The sequence below is a fragment of the Aspergillus mulundensis genome, assembly GCF_003369625.1.
Source record: "Aspergillus mulundensis strain DSM 5745 chromosome Unknown scaffold_13, whole genome shotgun sequence".
Lineage (NCBI taxonomy): Eukaryota > Fungi > Ascomycota > Eurotiomycetes > Eurotiales > Aspergillaceae > Aspergillus > Aspergillus mulundensis.
The window spans coordinates 1,158,397-1,173,073 of NW_020797901.1; the positions used below are offsets into that span (position 1 = coordinate 1,158,397).

Consider the following 14,677-nt stretch of genomic DNA (forward strand, 5'->3'; position numbering starts at 1 on the left):
AATGTTCACTGTGAACTCCACCTTTGCTTGCTCTAGCTGAAATCAGTCTCGAGTCTCGACGAGTTTCGATTCTGTTGAGTCCGAGGAACGGCCGTAGTCCTGCCGTCCCGGCAACTGACTCGCGACAATATATATCTCCCCATTACGGTAATGTTGGTTTTCCTTGTCGACGTTTCAGCCATGACACTCTGCTCAAAACACCCTCCGATTAAGCCTGGCAATCAATGTTCATTGCTCCAGATTTCTTGCCCCCATGAAGATGTTCGGAACTTCAGATCATCGCCATTCCCAACTAGATCGATCCTATTTGCGGAAGGGGATCCGAGCAAGAACCGCGACCCAAGCGAGAGCTGCATCGGGGGAACTGATTCGTGCTGCAGCCCCATCTGTGCATGATATGATTCGCTCTGATCGGAGGGAGTGGAGGGATCCAGCCCTGGCCAGGCTGCTCGTGGCCGCCAAACCGGTTATAAGACCCGGCGCCACGTTCGTCCGTCCGGCGTCATTCGTCTCGCCCCTCCTGCAAGTTTCAACTTTCAACCCTCCAACTTTTTTTCGACCCTGCCTTCGCGTTAGACTAGCTCTCTGAATGCAGGCGATCCTGGACTCCGCCGCCCTCAGGTCGACCTGAGCATGGAGGAATATCTCTCTCCAGCGCTTCGCCAGCCGCCATTGCCTGACTCCGAGAAGAAGCGCCTCCGGGAACTGTCCAGGTTTGTCTCCTCCACCAACACACAGTAAGCCAGATTCGATCCGTGATGGTACCTCTAATACTCATTTGCACGCTACTAGGTACTATTGTACGATTCGTCAGCCATTCGCGTTCCCTCAAGATCCCGACGCAACACCGACCCCGGCCGACCCGGAGAAGGACGAGCCCGACCTCAATGTCGTCCATCTTTCGTCGGATATCACCCTGACTGCTCTGACGCAGCTCGGCGTCTATCGATTTGGGTGCATGCGATCGTACGTCTCGCTCATTGACGGCCAGAACCAGCACATCATCTCCGAAGCGACCGCCTCGATCTCCTTGCGGGACAGGAAGAAACACAAGCCCGACGATGGATTGTATCTCGGAGTGACAACATTGGATTTGATCTTTGGTGTCTGTCCTCATGCCGTCAAGCTGTTTTCCGGGTTCGACGTGCCCCATCTGCAGAACACAGCCAACGTCACCGCGAATAAGAGCCGCTACATCGTCCGCGATTTCACCCTCGAGGAATACTTCAAGGACCGACCTTATGTGACGGAATGGCCGTACTTTCGATTCTACGCCGAAGTCCCGATATATAGTCCGTCTGGTCACATCTTGGGTAGTTACTGCGTTGTGGACAACAAGCCTCGCCAGGATTTCAGCGAGGACGACGTGATTGCCTTGCAGGAGATTTCGGATGCGATTGCGCTCCATCTCGAGAACATCAGAACCGTCCACTACCATCGCCGGTCGGATCGCCTCGTCCGGGGGCTGACAACATTTGTCAAAGACCGCCCTCACGAAAGGAATCCGCTCGACGCTCCAGCATCCCCAAGCGTCACGTCCGAACTGCCGCCGCCCGAACGGCTCGGTCTTGGTGAGCTGTCTTTGACGACTGACCCGACCGGTGGCACGTCACCGCTGTTTTCCAATCAGGATGGGGCGGAAAGTACCGAAGCGACGTCTTTATCAGTGGCTCTGCATGAGGCCATGGATTCACCGCCACTAAACAAGACCATAGCTGAGAATGGCTCGCCGCGAGACACGGGGTTCTTCCAAGCAAAGGATAATTTTACTCTCAGCACGAAAAGCACTCCTCTGTTCGCTGCAAAGGATACTATTCCGCTGTCGAAACGAATTGCAAATGTTTACGCTGCCGCCAGTGCGTTGATAAGGGAGTCGATGGACGTAGATGGCGTTATGTTTGTCGACGCCTCCCGGTGCAACTCCGGAATGTTAGTATTCTTGAACACTCAGAATACCCAATGCTAACGAAAACAGTGTCCCGCAAAAAACAGATATAATCGACTGGGAGCCGCTACCCAGGAACGCGGATCCCCGGCCTAGAACCCAATATCCGAATCGTTCAGTGCGCGAGGAGACCATGTGCGACACCCTTGGCCTGACATCGAACGAAATCGGCCCCCTGAATGGTATACCTGATTTTCTCCTACAAGAATTGATTGCTGCCCTTCCGCAGGGCGGTATCTTACACCCAGATGCCGATTCAGACGATCTCGAACTGCTCGAAACCCGACTTGCCAAATCATTCCCTCAAGCAAAGTCGCTACTCTTCATCCCGCTCTGGGATTGGAACAAGGGCCAGTGGCTCGCTGGAACGTTCGTGTGGACCAAGGACAGCGACCAGGAGCGGGCTCTCGGACTCGACGAATTACACTATTTCAAAGTTTTTGGAGACTCTATCATCTCGGAAATCGCAAGACTCGATTGGTCGCAGAAGGAAAAATCCAAGTTCGACCTCATATCCTCCGTCAGTCATGAGCTTCGCTCGCCGCTACATGGAATGCTGGCGAATGCGGAACTGTTATCAGCCTCTCTACTGCAGCCGGAACAACGCGACACCGTCCAGGCGCTGGAGACTTGCGGTATTACTCTGTTGGATACCATGAATCATCTGTATGTTGAGAAGCACCTATTCGAGAATATCCACTGACCACCGCAGCCTCGACTTCGCGAAAATCAACAACCTCGCCTCAATCAACCAAACCGCCTCATCCGTAACCAGCCTGGTCAGCACCTTTGATCTCGACGTTTTGATCGAGGAAGTGGTCAACAGTGTGTTTTCCGGAATGCGTCATGCTGCGGTAGCCTCAACGCCTACGTCCAGTCCCGGCTCTGACCCGGACACTGCCTATAAACGGGATCTGTCCGTTGTCCTTCGGTTCGAGAACCAGGGTCGGTGGAAGGTGACGTCCATGACCGGCGCGTGGCGGAGAATCGTGATGAATATCCTCGGCAATGCGCTCAAGTACACCAGCAAGGGATTCGTTGAGGTCTCGGTATCGCTCCTAGACCCGCCGGTGGAATCAAACTCGGATTCCGCCGTTGCGCACCTGCGCTTCGCTGACAGTGGCCGCGGAATGTCGCAGGAGTTCTTGAGGAATAAGCTGTTTTCGCCTTTTGCGCAAGAGGATGCCTTGGCAGAAGGTGCTGGTCTTGGGTTGAGTATTGTGAAACAGCTGGTTTCCTTCCTCAAGGGGTCGATAGACGTGAAGAGCGAACCGGGTGTTGGCACTCAGGTCGATATCTTTATTCCCGTTGAGCTCGTGCCAGATGTGTCTGCTACCGGTGCATTCGGGCCGGAACTCGACATTGGCCAGCCGAAAACCACCTTTTCTCTCGTCGGCCTTGATGCGTACCCTGAGCTTTCCGAAGCGCCTACTGGCACCCTGAGCCCCGAGGCAAAACGAAGAATCTGCTTACAGGGTTTCTTCGCCCACCTGCTCGGGGACAAGCCCGACTGGAAGGTATCGTCGGCCGCATCGTTGGCCGACGCAGATGGCGACATTGCGATTATCAACGAAGCGGCGTTGAAACAACTTTACGAAGACGAGTCGTTGCGTCGTCGTGCCGAGAAGAATCAGACCAGATTTGTATGCCTCTGCGACGGGGTACCTGCACTTAACACAAATGGCCCCAGCGGCGCGCCGGTTGTCCGCTTATACCAACCGTATGTAACCCTCGCCACCATTGTCAAATACCATTTCTGACCATCTTTAGATTATCCCCTAGAAAGGTGCTGCAAGCCATCAAATCGGCCATCGAGGCCAAACCCCAGCCTTTTGCAGCTGCCGACCATCAACTCCCACCAGTCCCCAAACTCTCCCTCACTACCAACTTTGCGAACGACACCCCCGTCCCGGCCAGCGGCACAGACGCACCTGAGAATAAGGTGCTCATTGTAGATGACAATGAAATCAACATAAAGGTAAGACTGGTTTCGCAATCTCAATACCTCGGAGGCTAACATTCGCAGGTCCTCGCCAAATTGATGTCCAAACTTGGTTATCAGCATGCGACGGCGACCAACGGGCTTATAGCCCTGAACAAATACAAAGAGTCACCGGCCTCATTCAGCATGGTTCTCATGGGTGAGTCCCTCGTCAAGGATAACTTCTTACCCGTACTAACCTCGACAGATGTATCCATGCCAGTGATGGACGGCATAGATGCCACGCGGCATATCCGGGCATACGAACGCGAGAAGCGACTAACGCCCGTGAAAGTCTTTGCCGTAACAGGCATTGGGTCGGCTGCGATGCAGCAGGAAGCCCTGATCGCAGGGGTCGACGAGTATCTCGTCAAGCCGCTCTCCCTCGGCCAACTGGGGAAGCTGATCAAGGTCCACTTATAGCGCGAGCTGGACCGCCCACCTGTATATAACAAATCTACACCTGTACATAGACAAAACACGAACATGATGAAGAATGAATTCAAGTCTTTAATCGGCGGACACTGCACAGCCTCATTCTGTGCCTGGTGCCTGGACCGCTCAGGCTTGTGTCAGCCACTCTCGGAAAGGGAGAGCCCTGATTGGATGCGCTGTCTGTGCTAGGTCGACAAGATTCGCGGGGCATAAATAAGCAGGAGTATGTTTCTTTGTCTACCTCCCGTCTCCTTCTGTTCCCACACTCACCCCTGGAACAAGCTCAACATGTCCGACTTCGACGCCCTCCTGGCCGAGTACACCAACAAAGAGAACCCCAAAGTCCACGGCGCGATCCTCAAATGCGTCGACAAAAATGGTATCTAGCCCTCACGTCTCCTCAGCACCACAGATACAATGCTGACCTTCCGTACCCAGGCAAAGAAATCTACAGCAAAATAGCAGGCTACGACTCCCTCTCACCAGATGCCAAACCCCTAGCCGAAGACGTCGTCCTCCGCATCGCCAGCGGCACAAAACTCATCACCTCCATTGCACTCCTTCAATGCGTCGAACGCGGCCTGATCGGCCTCGACGAACCGCTCACCACCATCCTCCCCGAGTTCGCGCATAAGCAGATCCTCACTGATGTCGTTGACGGGGAGCTCGTTCTACAGCCCAGCTCTGTCCCCATCACACCGCGGCACCTCCTAACGCATACGTCGGGCCTGGGATACTATTTCACGGATAGGCTGCTTGGGCTTAGACACGAAGCCCGCGCTCGTGCGGGTCTGAAGGCCTCGCTTAAGATCACGGAGAGGTTTGATATCCCGCTTGTTTTTGAACCGGGCAGTGGCTGGTTGTATGGGTGTAGCCTTGACTGGGCGGGTGTTGTTGTTAGTCGGCTGAATGGTGGTGTTTCGCTGGAGCAGTATATGGTTGAGAATATTTGGACCAGACTCTGTCTTGAGGCGCCGTTTCCCTGCTTCAATATCGCGAGGCACCACGAGTATCTTGCCCGCGCGATGGGGGGTGCGAAGCAGAGCGCTGATGGCGGACTCGAACCGCTTGAGGCTTGGACGTTTGATAACGCCGAGGATCAGGATGGCGGGCAGGGGCTTTCGTGCACGGCTAAGGATTATGTTGCTGTGCTGGCGGATCTGGTCTCGGACCAGCCCAAGCTTCTTAAGCTGGAGACGATCGCGCAGATGTTCACGCCGCAGCTTGAGTCTCACTCGCCTGGCGTGGACATGCTGCTGAAGTTGCGCCCGGCGTGGGATATCGTTACCGGTCCGGTTCTTGGAGACGCTGTTAACCATGGGCTGGGAGGGATACTGACTCTTGACGATGCGCCTGAGATTGGACAGCCGAAGGGTCTGCTTGGATGGGGAGGAGCGTCGAATATTGTCTGGTGGGTGAACAGGGAGCGTGGTGTGGCTGGGTTCTTTGCGACGCAGCAGGTACCGTTTGGCAATCCGACTGTTACGAAGTTGGTGAATGCCTGGAAGAAGGACTTTTGGGCTGGCTTTGATGCATGAAGAGTCAAACGCATGGGGTGCACTTGGAAGGGTTGGTTCTGGACCAGTTTGAGTCTTTGTTTATAAAACGATGAAAGAACCATAAAAGTCAACCCGAAGCTGCTTTTGCCCCAGTTTGCAAATAAACAAAGGGAATGAGCTCCTACGCAGGTAGAATTGCTACTGGATTGCAGGACAAATGCTAAGTATCCTTTGTTGCTGGAGAAGAAAGATCAACTCTGCAATTTTCCACCGCCCACCCCCCTGCATCCCCCAACTCATGTCGAAACCGCCTCAAGATCAAAGAGGCCGTGTTTAATCCCCGCTCACGTCGGTCGGGAAGGTGACACTCGACGCAGTGATGACGACAGAACTCAGGGAGGACCACTGGTACTTCGCACGGCGTTTTGGGCAGGTTCGGGTCGAAATGTCTCTCTTCAAGGCTGACGACATGTCCCGCAACTCTAGCCAGCATTGGGCCCGTCCAGGGTCCTTCCATATGGACGTATTGCCGAAGTATGGAGAGGGCCTGGTGGCGCGTCTGATGATTGCGGCATTTCAAGGCTGTGAAGTAGAGGGGTGGAAAGAGGCCCATGTCGATCATGAACGTGGGATCGGACTCGCAGGTGTCTGATGCCAGGGGATAGTCTGTGCTGTGGATATCTTGGTAGCGCTTGATTATCGTTTCGAAAATAGGTTGATGGATATCGTACGCTGTCTCCTTGACGGAAGGGCAGGTGTCCAGGAGGATCATCGCCACGTCGGCGTATGTTTGGAGCATCAGTAGACCCAGCCTTTCTAGAGGTGGTATGGGAACAAAGCTGGATGTGAAGGAGTTGTTATAGCTGGCGATCCAGTCGTCCATTGCCGCTTGAAGAGCTTTCTGCTTCTCAAGCATTGCTGTGGTAAGAGGCGGCGGTTGGATATTGGTTGTCAACGTGACGCGCTCGACCTCCTTGATGAGATAGACGATGGCGAGCAAGGTGGGTATGATGGATTGTCGAGCGTCCTCAACGCTGCAGAAACGACGAGCAAGAAGGGAACCCCGACTGTATTGGAAGGAGGGCACGAATGCCTCTTTCTGCTGGGAGCCGTGTCCTAGCATGAGGAATTGCAGATTCAACCGGGCAAAGACGTCAACGAGATGGTCGTCGAACAGTTCGGGGGTGTGCTTGACAAGGACTTTATGGCCGTTTGTTCTTGTTGTTGTTGATTGGCGGTTCTGCTCCTGGAGTTGGTGAAGCAGCTTGATCCCGGAGGCGAAATGTACTTCCATAGCATTCACATCACCGCGGAGAATCTCGAGGCAGATGAAGAGGATGCACGACACGGCGGCAACCCGAACAGAGACGGGGTTGGTTAGCGATGCATTGGCGAGCAGAGCTTGGATGGCACGGTTGTACTGCCGCAGCAAGAAGGGGGTCGGGGTGATGGTGGAGACGGTATCCTGGATCTGTGCCGGTGCAAAGGCATCGTAGGCAGAGGTCAGAGCGATCGAGGCATGCAGGACAGCTGGTTCCGACTGGGACATTTGAAGCACGAGGGAGCTCCAGAAACGAGAGCCAAAGGGTCGGGTCAGCTTGTCTGTCAGCAGGACACGGAACCGGTCAAGGCAGCGCCGCTCGTCCTGGGCAAGACCTGGAAGAGTCTGCGGAGGATAGACCAGGCAGGAACTCAGAGTCTTTGACCTTGGTTGCCCCCAGATCCCATAGCCATCGCATGTCCGCCCGGTGTCCGTACACTTGCGGCATGAGGGTCTTTGCTCGTCGCACTTGACTCGCCGGATCTTGCAGGTCCGGCAGCCGGACCTTGAGTGAGGGGTGCTTCTTCGCTTGGCCATGGTGTGATGAAGAGAAAGAGTTGAGGATGGGCTCTCTCTCCTTGGGGAAAGCTGATCTTAACCCCGATCCCAGTGGGGCGTTGGGCAGCCTTTGATTGGCCGGGTCGTGTTCTTTGCCCTCGGATTGGCTGAGGGTTGCCCAATCAATGCCCCGCCTACCAAGCCCTCGTCATACTCATACAGAGTGTGGGAGAGAGTCGACACCTGTCTGGCATCTTTTGAGGACATCGAGGAGGATAGAAGGTCCTTGGCGGACTTTCGATGAGTGTTATATCCGTCAGCCCCGGGGTTTGTGACTCACGGCAGCAATATAAATATCGACTACCTACTTACCCTCCAACAGACTCATCAACTACAAACATTCCCAGCTGCCCATTTCTCCATCGAATCTCTCTCTGTAATGTCAGTTCCCACTCGAGCACTCGGCCGCAACGGTCCCCAAGTCTCCTCCGTTGGCCTCGGCCTGATGAGCATCGGGGGCACCTACGGTGCAGCTCCCAGCGACGAAGACCGTCTGGCCCTCCTCGACCGGGCTCATGCCATCGGACAGTGGTTCTGGGACACCGCCGACATCTACTTCGACAGTGAAGATATCATCGGGACCTGGAGAGCAAAGAATCCGGACAAGGCTAAAGATATCTTTCTCGCTACCAAGTTTGCCATTCAGATCGGTGAAGGTTTTACTCAGACCCTTGACACCTCCCCTGAGTATGCGAGAGCCGCTCTTGAGAAGAGTCTGAAGAGACTGCAGACTGATACGATCGATCTGTACTATGCTCATCGCGTTGATGGGAAGACGCCTATTGAGAAAACTGTCGAGGCGATGGTGCAGTTCAAAAAGTAAGCCTCCTAACTCCTGTCTATACAGTATCTAACGTGCTTGCAGAGAAGGAAAAATCCGATATCTTGGTCTTAGTGAGGTCTCTGCCGACACACTTCGTCGCGCTCATGCCGTCCACCCCATCTCCGCCGTCCAGGTCGAGTACAGCCCGTTTGCACTGGACATTGAAGACAGCCGCGTGGGACTACTCGAGACCTGCCGTGAGCTTGGTGTTGCTGTTGTTGCCTATAGCCCTGTCGGCCGTGGCTTGCTGACCGGTAGGCATGCCACGCGTGAGACCATCACCAAGGACTTCTTCCTGAACATCCTGCCTCGTTACTCCGAGGAAAACTTCCCTGAAATTCAAAAACTTTTCGAGGCCATCAAGCGTGTTGCTGAGAAGAAGGGTGTCACTCCGACACAAGCTACCCTCGCATGGCTGCTTGCTCGTGAGCCGTTTGTTATCCCAATTCCGGGCACCCGGTCGATCAAGTACTTGGAGGAGAACACGGCCAGTGCTCAGATACAGCTCACTGACGAGGAGAACCGGCTCATCACGGAGGCCGTCAATGCTACCAAGCTTGTGGGAGACAGGTATCCAGAGGGGTAAGTGATTCGCACACGGAAAGAAAAGTACTGACGAAATATACTTAGTTTCCCTGACAACTACGAGTTTGGAGACACTCCGGCGCTTTAAGCATGCTCTGGCCTGGTGATATGAGGGGAAGAGGTACAAGCGTTATTGGTGTGAAGTCTGTTACATCTATCACAATCCATCTGATGAAGACGTTTCTGTATCTATTTCGGCTGGACTACTGGTCTACATGATAGTCGCCAACCGTCGTAGAGATTGGAAATATGGCGTTGTCGAATGTACGAGTACGAGGTATATGGTACCAGTTAGAAATGGCATTCACCATCTGATACTATGTCCTATAAAAGAAGGTGTGTGGGATATAGCATCATGTGAACTAGCTGATTTAATTTCAAAGAAGTCAAACAAAGCATTCATTCAAGAACGTAGGAATCATAAACAAAAAACAAGAACAGGAGAATCAAAGCATGACCAGCAGACAAAGCAACAGCATACTCAGCATTTGCCCCTGTCAACAAAGACGCGCCACTCGTCCCAGTGGCCCAGCCTCCCCTTGGTCCCAGTATAACCGTTGGCTCTTTTATTCGTGCACCATTTGACGATCACCGTGGCTGCGTCGGCGATATTATTCCAGGAGGGGAGGACCCTGAGCGTGTTTCGCTGCATCACAGGCCCGTGTCAGCTTGTCTTAATCATGGCTTTGGGAAGAGGAGAATACGGTTTACTTACATCATTACACCACCTGATCGCGGAGTTATGCGAGCAGCTGACAGTGTGGCAGGTCTTTGCCGCAAGGCCGGGAGGCAGCGTCCACTCATTGCGAATGTACTTGATGCCAATCCGGATCTGGTCTGCGTCGGCCATCGCCCAGGCATCCTCGCAGCTCAAGAGCGGGGGTTTCTCCGCGCGATGCTCGAGGACCGCCTCCGAGCGATTGCGGGAGTCGTTGTCCCAGTCGCTTTCGTAGTTCGGGTTGATTTCCAGCACCTGAGCGTATACTTCTTGGAAGGTACCGTGAAGGGTAATCTTCTCTGCGCCGGGGTAGGGGATGACGTCGAAGGAGGTCTTGTCGTTGTTGTAACCGGGGGCTAGGGCATCAAGATCCGCGGGATACTCAGGAGCTGTTAGCGGACATTCACAATAAACAAAGGGCACTTACGCCGAATGCTCCCAGAACCAGGGTTGCGAGCAAGGCAGTGATGTGAAGGAGTTGCATTTCAATCAAACTTCGGTTGGTATTGAGGGAAATCTGTCTCGGAATGTTGTGTCTACTGACGCTTTCAGAACCTGGAAATAGCAGGGTCCTTATAGAGCCCTCCATGGCATCAAACAGAAGGAGTAGCATGTATGGCACGTGCGGTTCTGAGACCTTTGTTGACCAGGTACAAAGAAGCTTATGTTTCGCCGTTTTCAGCCTGCCCTCCCCCTGCCTTGCCAACCGTAACCCTAGAAAAGCCTTTGTTGTATGCTGCAGCGAACAATCTGTATAACATGCAGCCGGGGCGCTCGTACCACCAGGGTGGTAGTAGGCCTTCTTAGTATTGTTCATCGTAGCATCCGATAGACAATAGTCAACACTCAAGTAGGGCAGGATTTACCCAGTTCTTTCTCTGGACGTAGCCACGTCCTCGCGTAGACGGCCCAAATCACCATCTACAGACACGGAACAGCCTAGTCTCATACCATGTGTATACATCTTAACTCAACCCGTCAGCGTGCTACAAGATTTCAAGCGTCGGCCTCGCTGTGCGCTCGGTATTGTCCTAGAGTGCTTTACAAACGGAAACAGAAGGTTGATTGACTATCTTGAGAAGTAGATGGGAGTGATGCCAACCAGAAACCTTTGCTCAAGCATCGGCGTGAAGCTATTTGGTTAAAAAAGTTTCAGCAAGAACTAAACTAGTAGCGGCCAGCAGAGCCCATCACCCCCATCATTCGCTCGATGGATTTCGTATAGACCTTCACACCCTCCACCTGCAGCACCGTCAACTCCAATTTGCCAGCATTATCGGCAACAAACCGGGTATACTCGTCTCTGACAGTGCGGTTCAAGTTGATCTTGCGAACTCCACAAGCAATTGTCTTCTGGAAGAGTTCATGGGAAACTGGATGCGTGCCGTGCAGAACTAATGGAGTCTGACATGCAACCAATTTTCCGATTGCCCCAAGACTAGAAAAGAAGCAGGTCAGCTCTCTGAACAAAGGAGACAACTGAGCAGACATACCGCGGAAGATCCCACGCCTCCTCCGCACCCCCAGCCGGATACCCACCGTGGATATTGCCGAACGAGGGCGCCAGGAAGTGCACCCCTGTCTGGCGAACAAAGGCTTCCGCGTCCTCTGGTTTGGTCATGACTCCTTCCATGTTTACATTGGGGAGACCGTCCTCCCCACCTTCAATGCGGCCCATCTCGGCCTCGATCGTGATATTCAAGGCACGGGCGCGCTCAACAATGCTTTTGCAAAACCGAATGTTGGATTCCTCGTCCTCTGTCGAGGCGTCGACCATAATGGAGTCAAATGGTAGAGTCAATGCAAGTTCGACATCCTCCGCCTTGATGCAGTGATCTAAGTGTACCGCTACTGGGGCTGTAGCAGCATGAGCGGCGCTGACAACGTAGCGAATGAACTCCGGGCCTTGGAAATGCATTGTCCAGGGGAACAGCTGGATAATCGCGGCTGAGCGTTGCTGCTCTGCCGCTCGGATAACGGCCATTACTCCCTCCGTGTTGTAGCTGGCTGCTGTTAGCTGCTGCTGTTCTCTGGTCATGGGAAACTGACCAGTTGTAGGCCCCAACTGCATATCCATGGGTGTTAGCATGGTTTAGGATCTGCCACGTAAGGTTTTTCTGGGGGAATTTGGTGTCGTCTGCGGAGCGTTGCATAGTACTGATACGATTGGACGTTGGGTTCTTGCAGAAATCAACATCGTGCGTGCCTGATGATCTATATGAGTTCTGTCTGAGCCCCGGCGTCGGAGTGCCCCGAAGGCTTCGGGCGCGGCCCGAGAGCGAAAGCGGATGGCCCGTCTGCCCCCGCAGCGCCCTCAATGTGCGTGTTACGTATTCTACATCTATCATAGGTATATATGTCCTACACCAGCTGTGCAATAGGGCGGAGTCTATGGTGGATGAATCAAGTAGTCAAGTCGATGAAAGTGTATACATTGGCTACGATATAATCACCTCGAAAGCGGAGTCTCCGAAAGCCCCAACTCCGGAACCCCATACTCCTTCGCAGCCTCAGCAAACATGATTTTCTCTGCATCCGCATACGGAATACCCTCCTTGCTCCGCTGCAGCCCCAAGCGATGCTCCGGCTCACCGGGAAAGAGAACCTCAGAGAACCCCGGCGCCGGCGTGACGCCATGCACCCTCTGCACCAACGTATCCATGCGCATTTTGAAGTCGTCCACGCTGAAGAAGACGTCAGGTTTAAGCGCAATGAAGCAGTGGCCAACGTTCTGTGGCTTTGTATCCTTGTACTGATCACCGACCTGTCCGCCGAACTCGGCGCCGGTCAGAACGCCGGACATGATGTCCATGAGGATGGCGATTCCCGAGCCCTTGGGGCCCCCGATAGGTGCCATGCTGCCGTTTAGCGCTACGTTCGCGTCTGTTGTTGGGTTACCGTCTGCGTCTAGAGCCCAGCCGAGTGGGATGGACTCGCCGCGACGCGCAGCCCGACGAATCTTGCCCTTGGCTACAACCGAGGGAGCCATGTCGAGGATGTAGGGGACTTCGTTGTTTGAGGGGGCGCCGGCTGCAAAGGGAGATATCCCGAGGAGAGTCTCTTTGCCTCCGAACGGGGGCATCTGCTTTGCTGAGTTGGTGAAGACGAGGGAAATCATGTTGGCCTGTAGGGCTTGGAGGACGTAGGTTGCGGCCATGCCGAAGTGATTTGAGTGGTTAACGGTGACCATGCCAATGCCGTAAATTTCAGCGCGCTTGGTAGCCTCGGCCATGCCCCGTGTTGCGACAACAAACCCGAAGCCATTGTCCCCGTCGAGATGCGCTACTACTGGTGTCTTTTCGGTGATCTTGAGGTTTGGTCGTGCGTTGACCCTGCCATTGCTGACGCGGTCGAGGTATTGAGGCAGACGAGCTAGACCATGGGTATCCTTATTTCTCATTCTTAGCCTAGATTCTTCATGAAATTGTATTACGGTGACCCTACCACGCCGCGAACATCAGCCAATACGAGGCACTCGGCCATTGAGCGTGCATCCTCCTCGGTCAAGCCGGCCTTGGTGAGGAGAGCCGTTGCGAATTTCTCGGCCTCGGCGGGATCAGCGTAGTATCTTGTCTGGCATCGTCGTCAATTGTGCGCTGACCACTGGAGGCTGCCCAGGTGGGGATACCTACAGCAGAGGCCATGTTTGCCGTGCGAATCTTCAGTGAACCTAGTGTCTAACTATGACGCCGACATGAGCCTGCTATATGTATGTCTGATTTAAGCTCCGATATAGGAAGATCGCGAATCTCCCCATGACGCAGTCTAGAGTCCCCGCCGCATGGACGGACCGTAACCGACGGCGAAATGCCGACAGCCCTATCTTTCGGTTATTCGCCGAGTTTCGGATGTATCCGATGGGCACGCGGGGCTGTTGATGGTGTGACTCGGTGCCCATTTGGTATCAGGTCGACCAAGTCTGATGTACTCGGTCCGCCAATAAGTGTGCTCGTACATTGAAGTTGGTGGTTTACGCACGTTGAAGGAACTGTACACCAGACTTTCCAGGTTGTAATCTAAGCTGCTCTAACAAACGCCGTGTCCCCTAGGATCTACTAGAAACAAGAAAACATATGCTCGTCCTCCGCTGAAACCTCAAAGTCGAACCGCACGAGATCCTCCTTGAACGGGAACATGTATGTGCTCGTAACCCTAGCCCGGTCAACATGTGCCTAGGCCAGGGTGGTCAGCTATCTGTTTGGGCAACATACCAATGATGTTCCTTGCTTGCTTGGTACTTTTCCAAATCCTCCAGCGACTCATGGAAGCTGAGGAGTGCGAATTCAAATCCTTTGCTTCGCTCGATCGGGTCTGTGACCGAAGGGCCTCCGACGACCAGACGGTTGCCCTTGACGCAGCCGAGTTGCTTCAGCTTCTTGAGCTCGCGGACGAACGTCTCCTTGTGCTCTTTTGTCACTTCAGAGCGGAACTTGAACATAACTGTTAAGATATCCTCAGCACTAAGCTTCCCACGTTAGAAGAGTGAATGACCGCCACGTACCCATATGCACGATCGTCATTGTGAGATTTGGCGGGCTCTGCGGTTGGACCGGACTGTAGATAGATAGTCTGATTCAAAATATGTGCGATGTAGGGCGTAGGCTGCAAGCATGGGCCAACAAGTCAAGGACTAATATAAAGAGGCGGCTAAAGCACTGGTCTAGGTCTGCGAGCCGGCTACGCTGCGGAAGCACCGCGGCGTCTTTCGGTCTCCAGCCGTTCGCTTTCGGCCCCGATGACACCCCCTCTTTTCTGCATGATGGTGTATTGCTGAAGATTGTGGGTATCATACGGCTGTGGACCTGGGGTACG

General features: G+C 53.9%; 7 protein-coding genes across 7 annotated transcripts; 3 read left to right on the forward strand and 4 right to left on the reverse strand.

The window, feature by feature from the left end:
• Positions 1–633: 633 nt before the first annotated feature.
• Positions 634–4,349, forward strand: DSM5745_09967 (hybrid sensor histidine kinase/response regulator; the record flags this gene model as incomplete). Its single annotated transcript, XM_026751983.1, has 7 exons — positions 634–737; positions 793–1,929; positions 1,976–2,611; positions 2,658–3,665; positions 3,716–3,923; positions 3,972–4,086; positions 4,135–4,349. The coding sequence occupies 7 exons, from the start codon at positions 634–636 to the stop codon at positions 4,347–4,349; spliced, it is 3,423 nt and encodes a 1,140-aa protein (XP_026599715.1).
• Positions 4,350–4,649: 300 nt separating this feature from the next.
• On the forward strand, positions 4,650–5,899 carry DSM5745_09968 (serine hydrolase domain-containing protein; the record flags this gene model as incomplete). The annotated part of the gene is made up of 2 exons (XM_026751984.1): positions 4,650–4,740; positions 4,800–5,899. The coding sequence occupies 2 exons, from the start codon at positions 4,650–4,652 to the stop codon at positions 5,897–5,899; spliced, it is 1,191 nt and encodes a 396-aa protein (XP_026599716.1).
• A 443-nt stretch (positions 5,900–6,342) lies between these two features.
• DSM5745_09969 (uncharacterized protein) lies at positions 6,343–7,409 on the reverse strand (the record flags this gene model as incomplete). Its single annotated transcript, XM_026751985.1, has 2 exons — positions 6,343–6,526; positions 6,592–7,409. 2 exons carry the CDS (start codon positions 7,407–7,409, stop codon positions 6,343–6,345), a joined length of 1,002 nt encoding a protein of 333 aa, XP_026599717.1.
• Positions 7,410–8,118: 709 nt separating this feature from the next.
• On the forward strand, positions 8,119–9,235 carry DSM5745_09970 (uncharacterized protein; the record flags this gene model as incomplete). Its single annotated transcript, XM_026751986.1, has 3 exons — positions 8,119–8,558; positions 8,605–9,144; positions 9,193–9,235. 3 exons carry the CDS (start codon positions 8,119–8,121, stop codon positions 9,233–9,235), a joined length of 1,023 nt encoding a protein of 340 aa, XP_026599718.1.
• Positions 9,236–9,628: 393 nt separating this feature from the next.
• On the reverse strand, positions 9,629–10,349 carry DSM5745_09971 (uncharacterized protein; the record flags this gene model as incomplete). Its single annotated transcript, XM_026751987.1, has 3 exons — positions 9,629–9,793; positions 9,863–10,246; positions 10,293–10,349. 3 exons carry the CDS (start codon positions 10,347–10,349, stop codon positions 9,629–9,631), a joined length of 606 nt encoding a protein of 201 aa, XP_026599719.1.
• A 683-nt stretch (positions 10,350–11,032) lies between these two features.
• Positions 11,033–13,509, reverse strand: DSM5745_09972 (L-sulfolactate dehydrogenase; the record flags this gene model as incomplete). Its single annotated transcript, XM_026751988.1, has 6 exons — positions 11,033–11,303; positions 11,359–11,868; positions 11,915–12,079; positions 12,319–13,253; positions 13,310–13,438; positions 13,498–13,509. 6 exons carry the CDS (start codon positions 13,507–13,509, stop codon positions 11,033–11,035), a joined length of 2,022 nt encoding a protein of 673 aa, XP_026599720.1.
• A 542-nt stretch (positions 13,510–14,051) lies between these two features.
• Positions 14,052–14,385, reverse strand: DSM5745_09973 (Dabb family protein; the record flags this gene model as incomplete). The annotated part of the gene is made up of 2 exons (XM_026751989.1): positions 14,052–14,305; positions 14,367–14,385. The coding sequence occupies 2 exons, from the start codon at positions 14,383–14,385 to the stop codon at positions 14,052–14,054; spliced, it is 273 nt and encodes a 90-aa protein (XP_026599721.1).
• Positions 14,386–14,677: the final 292 nt, after the last annotated feature.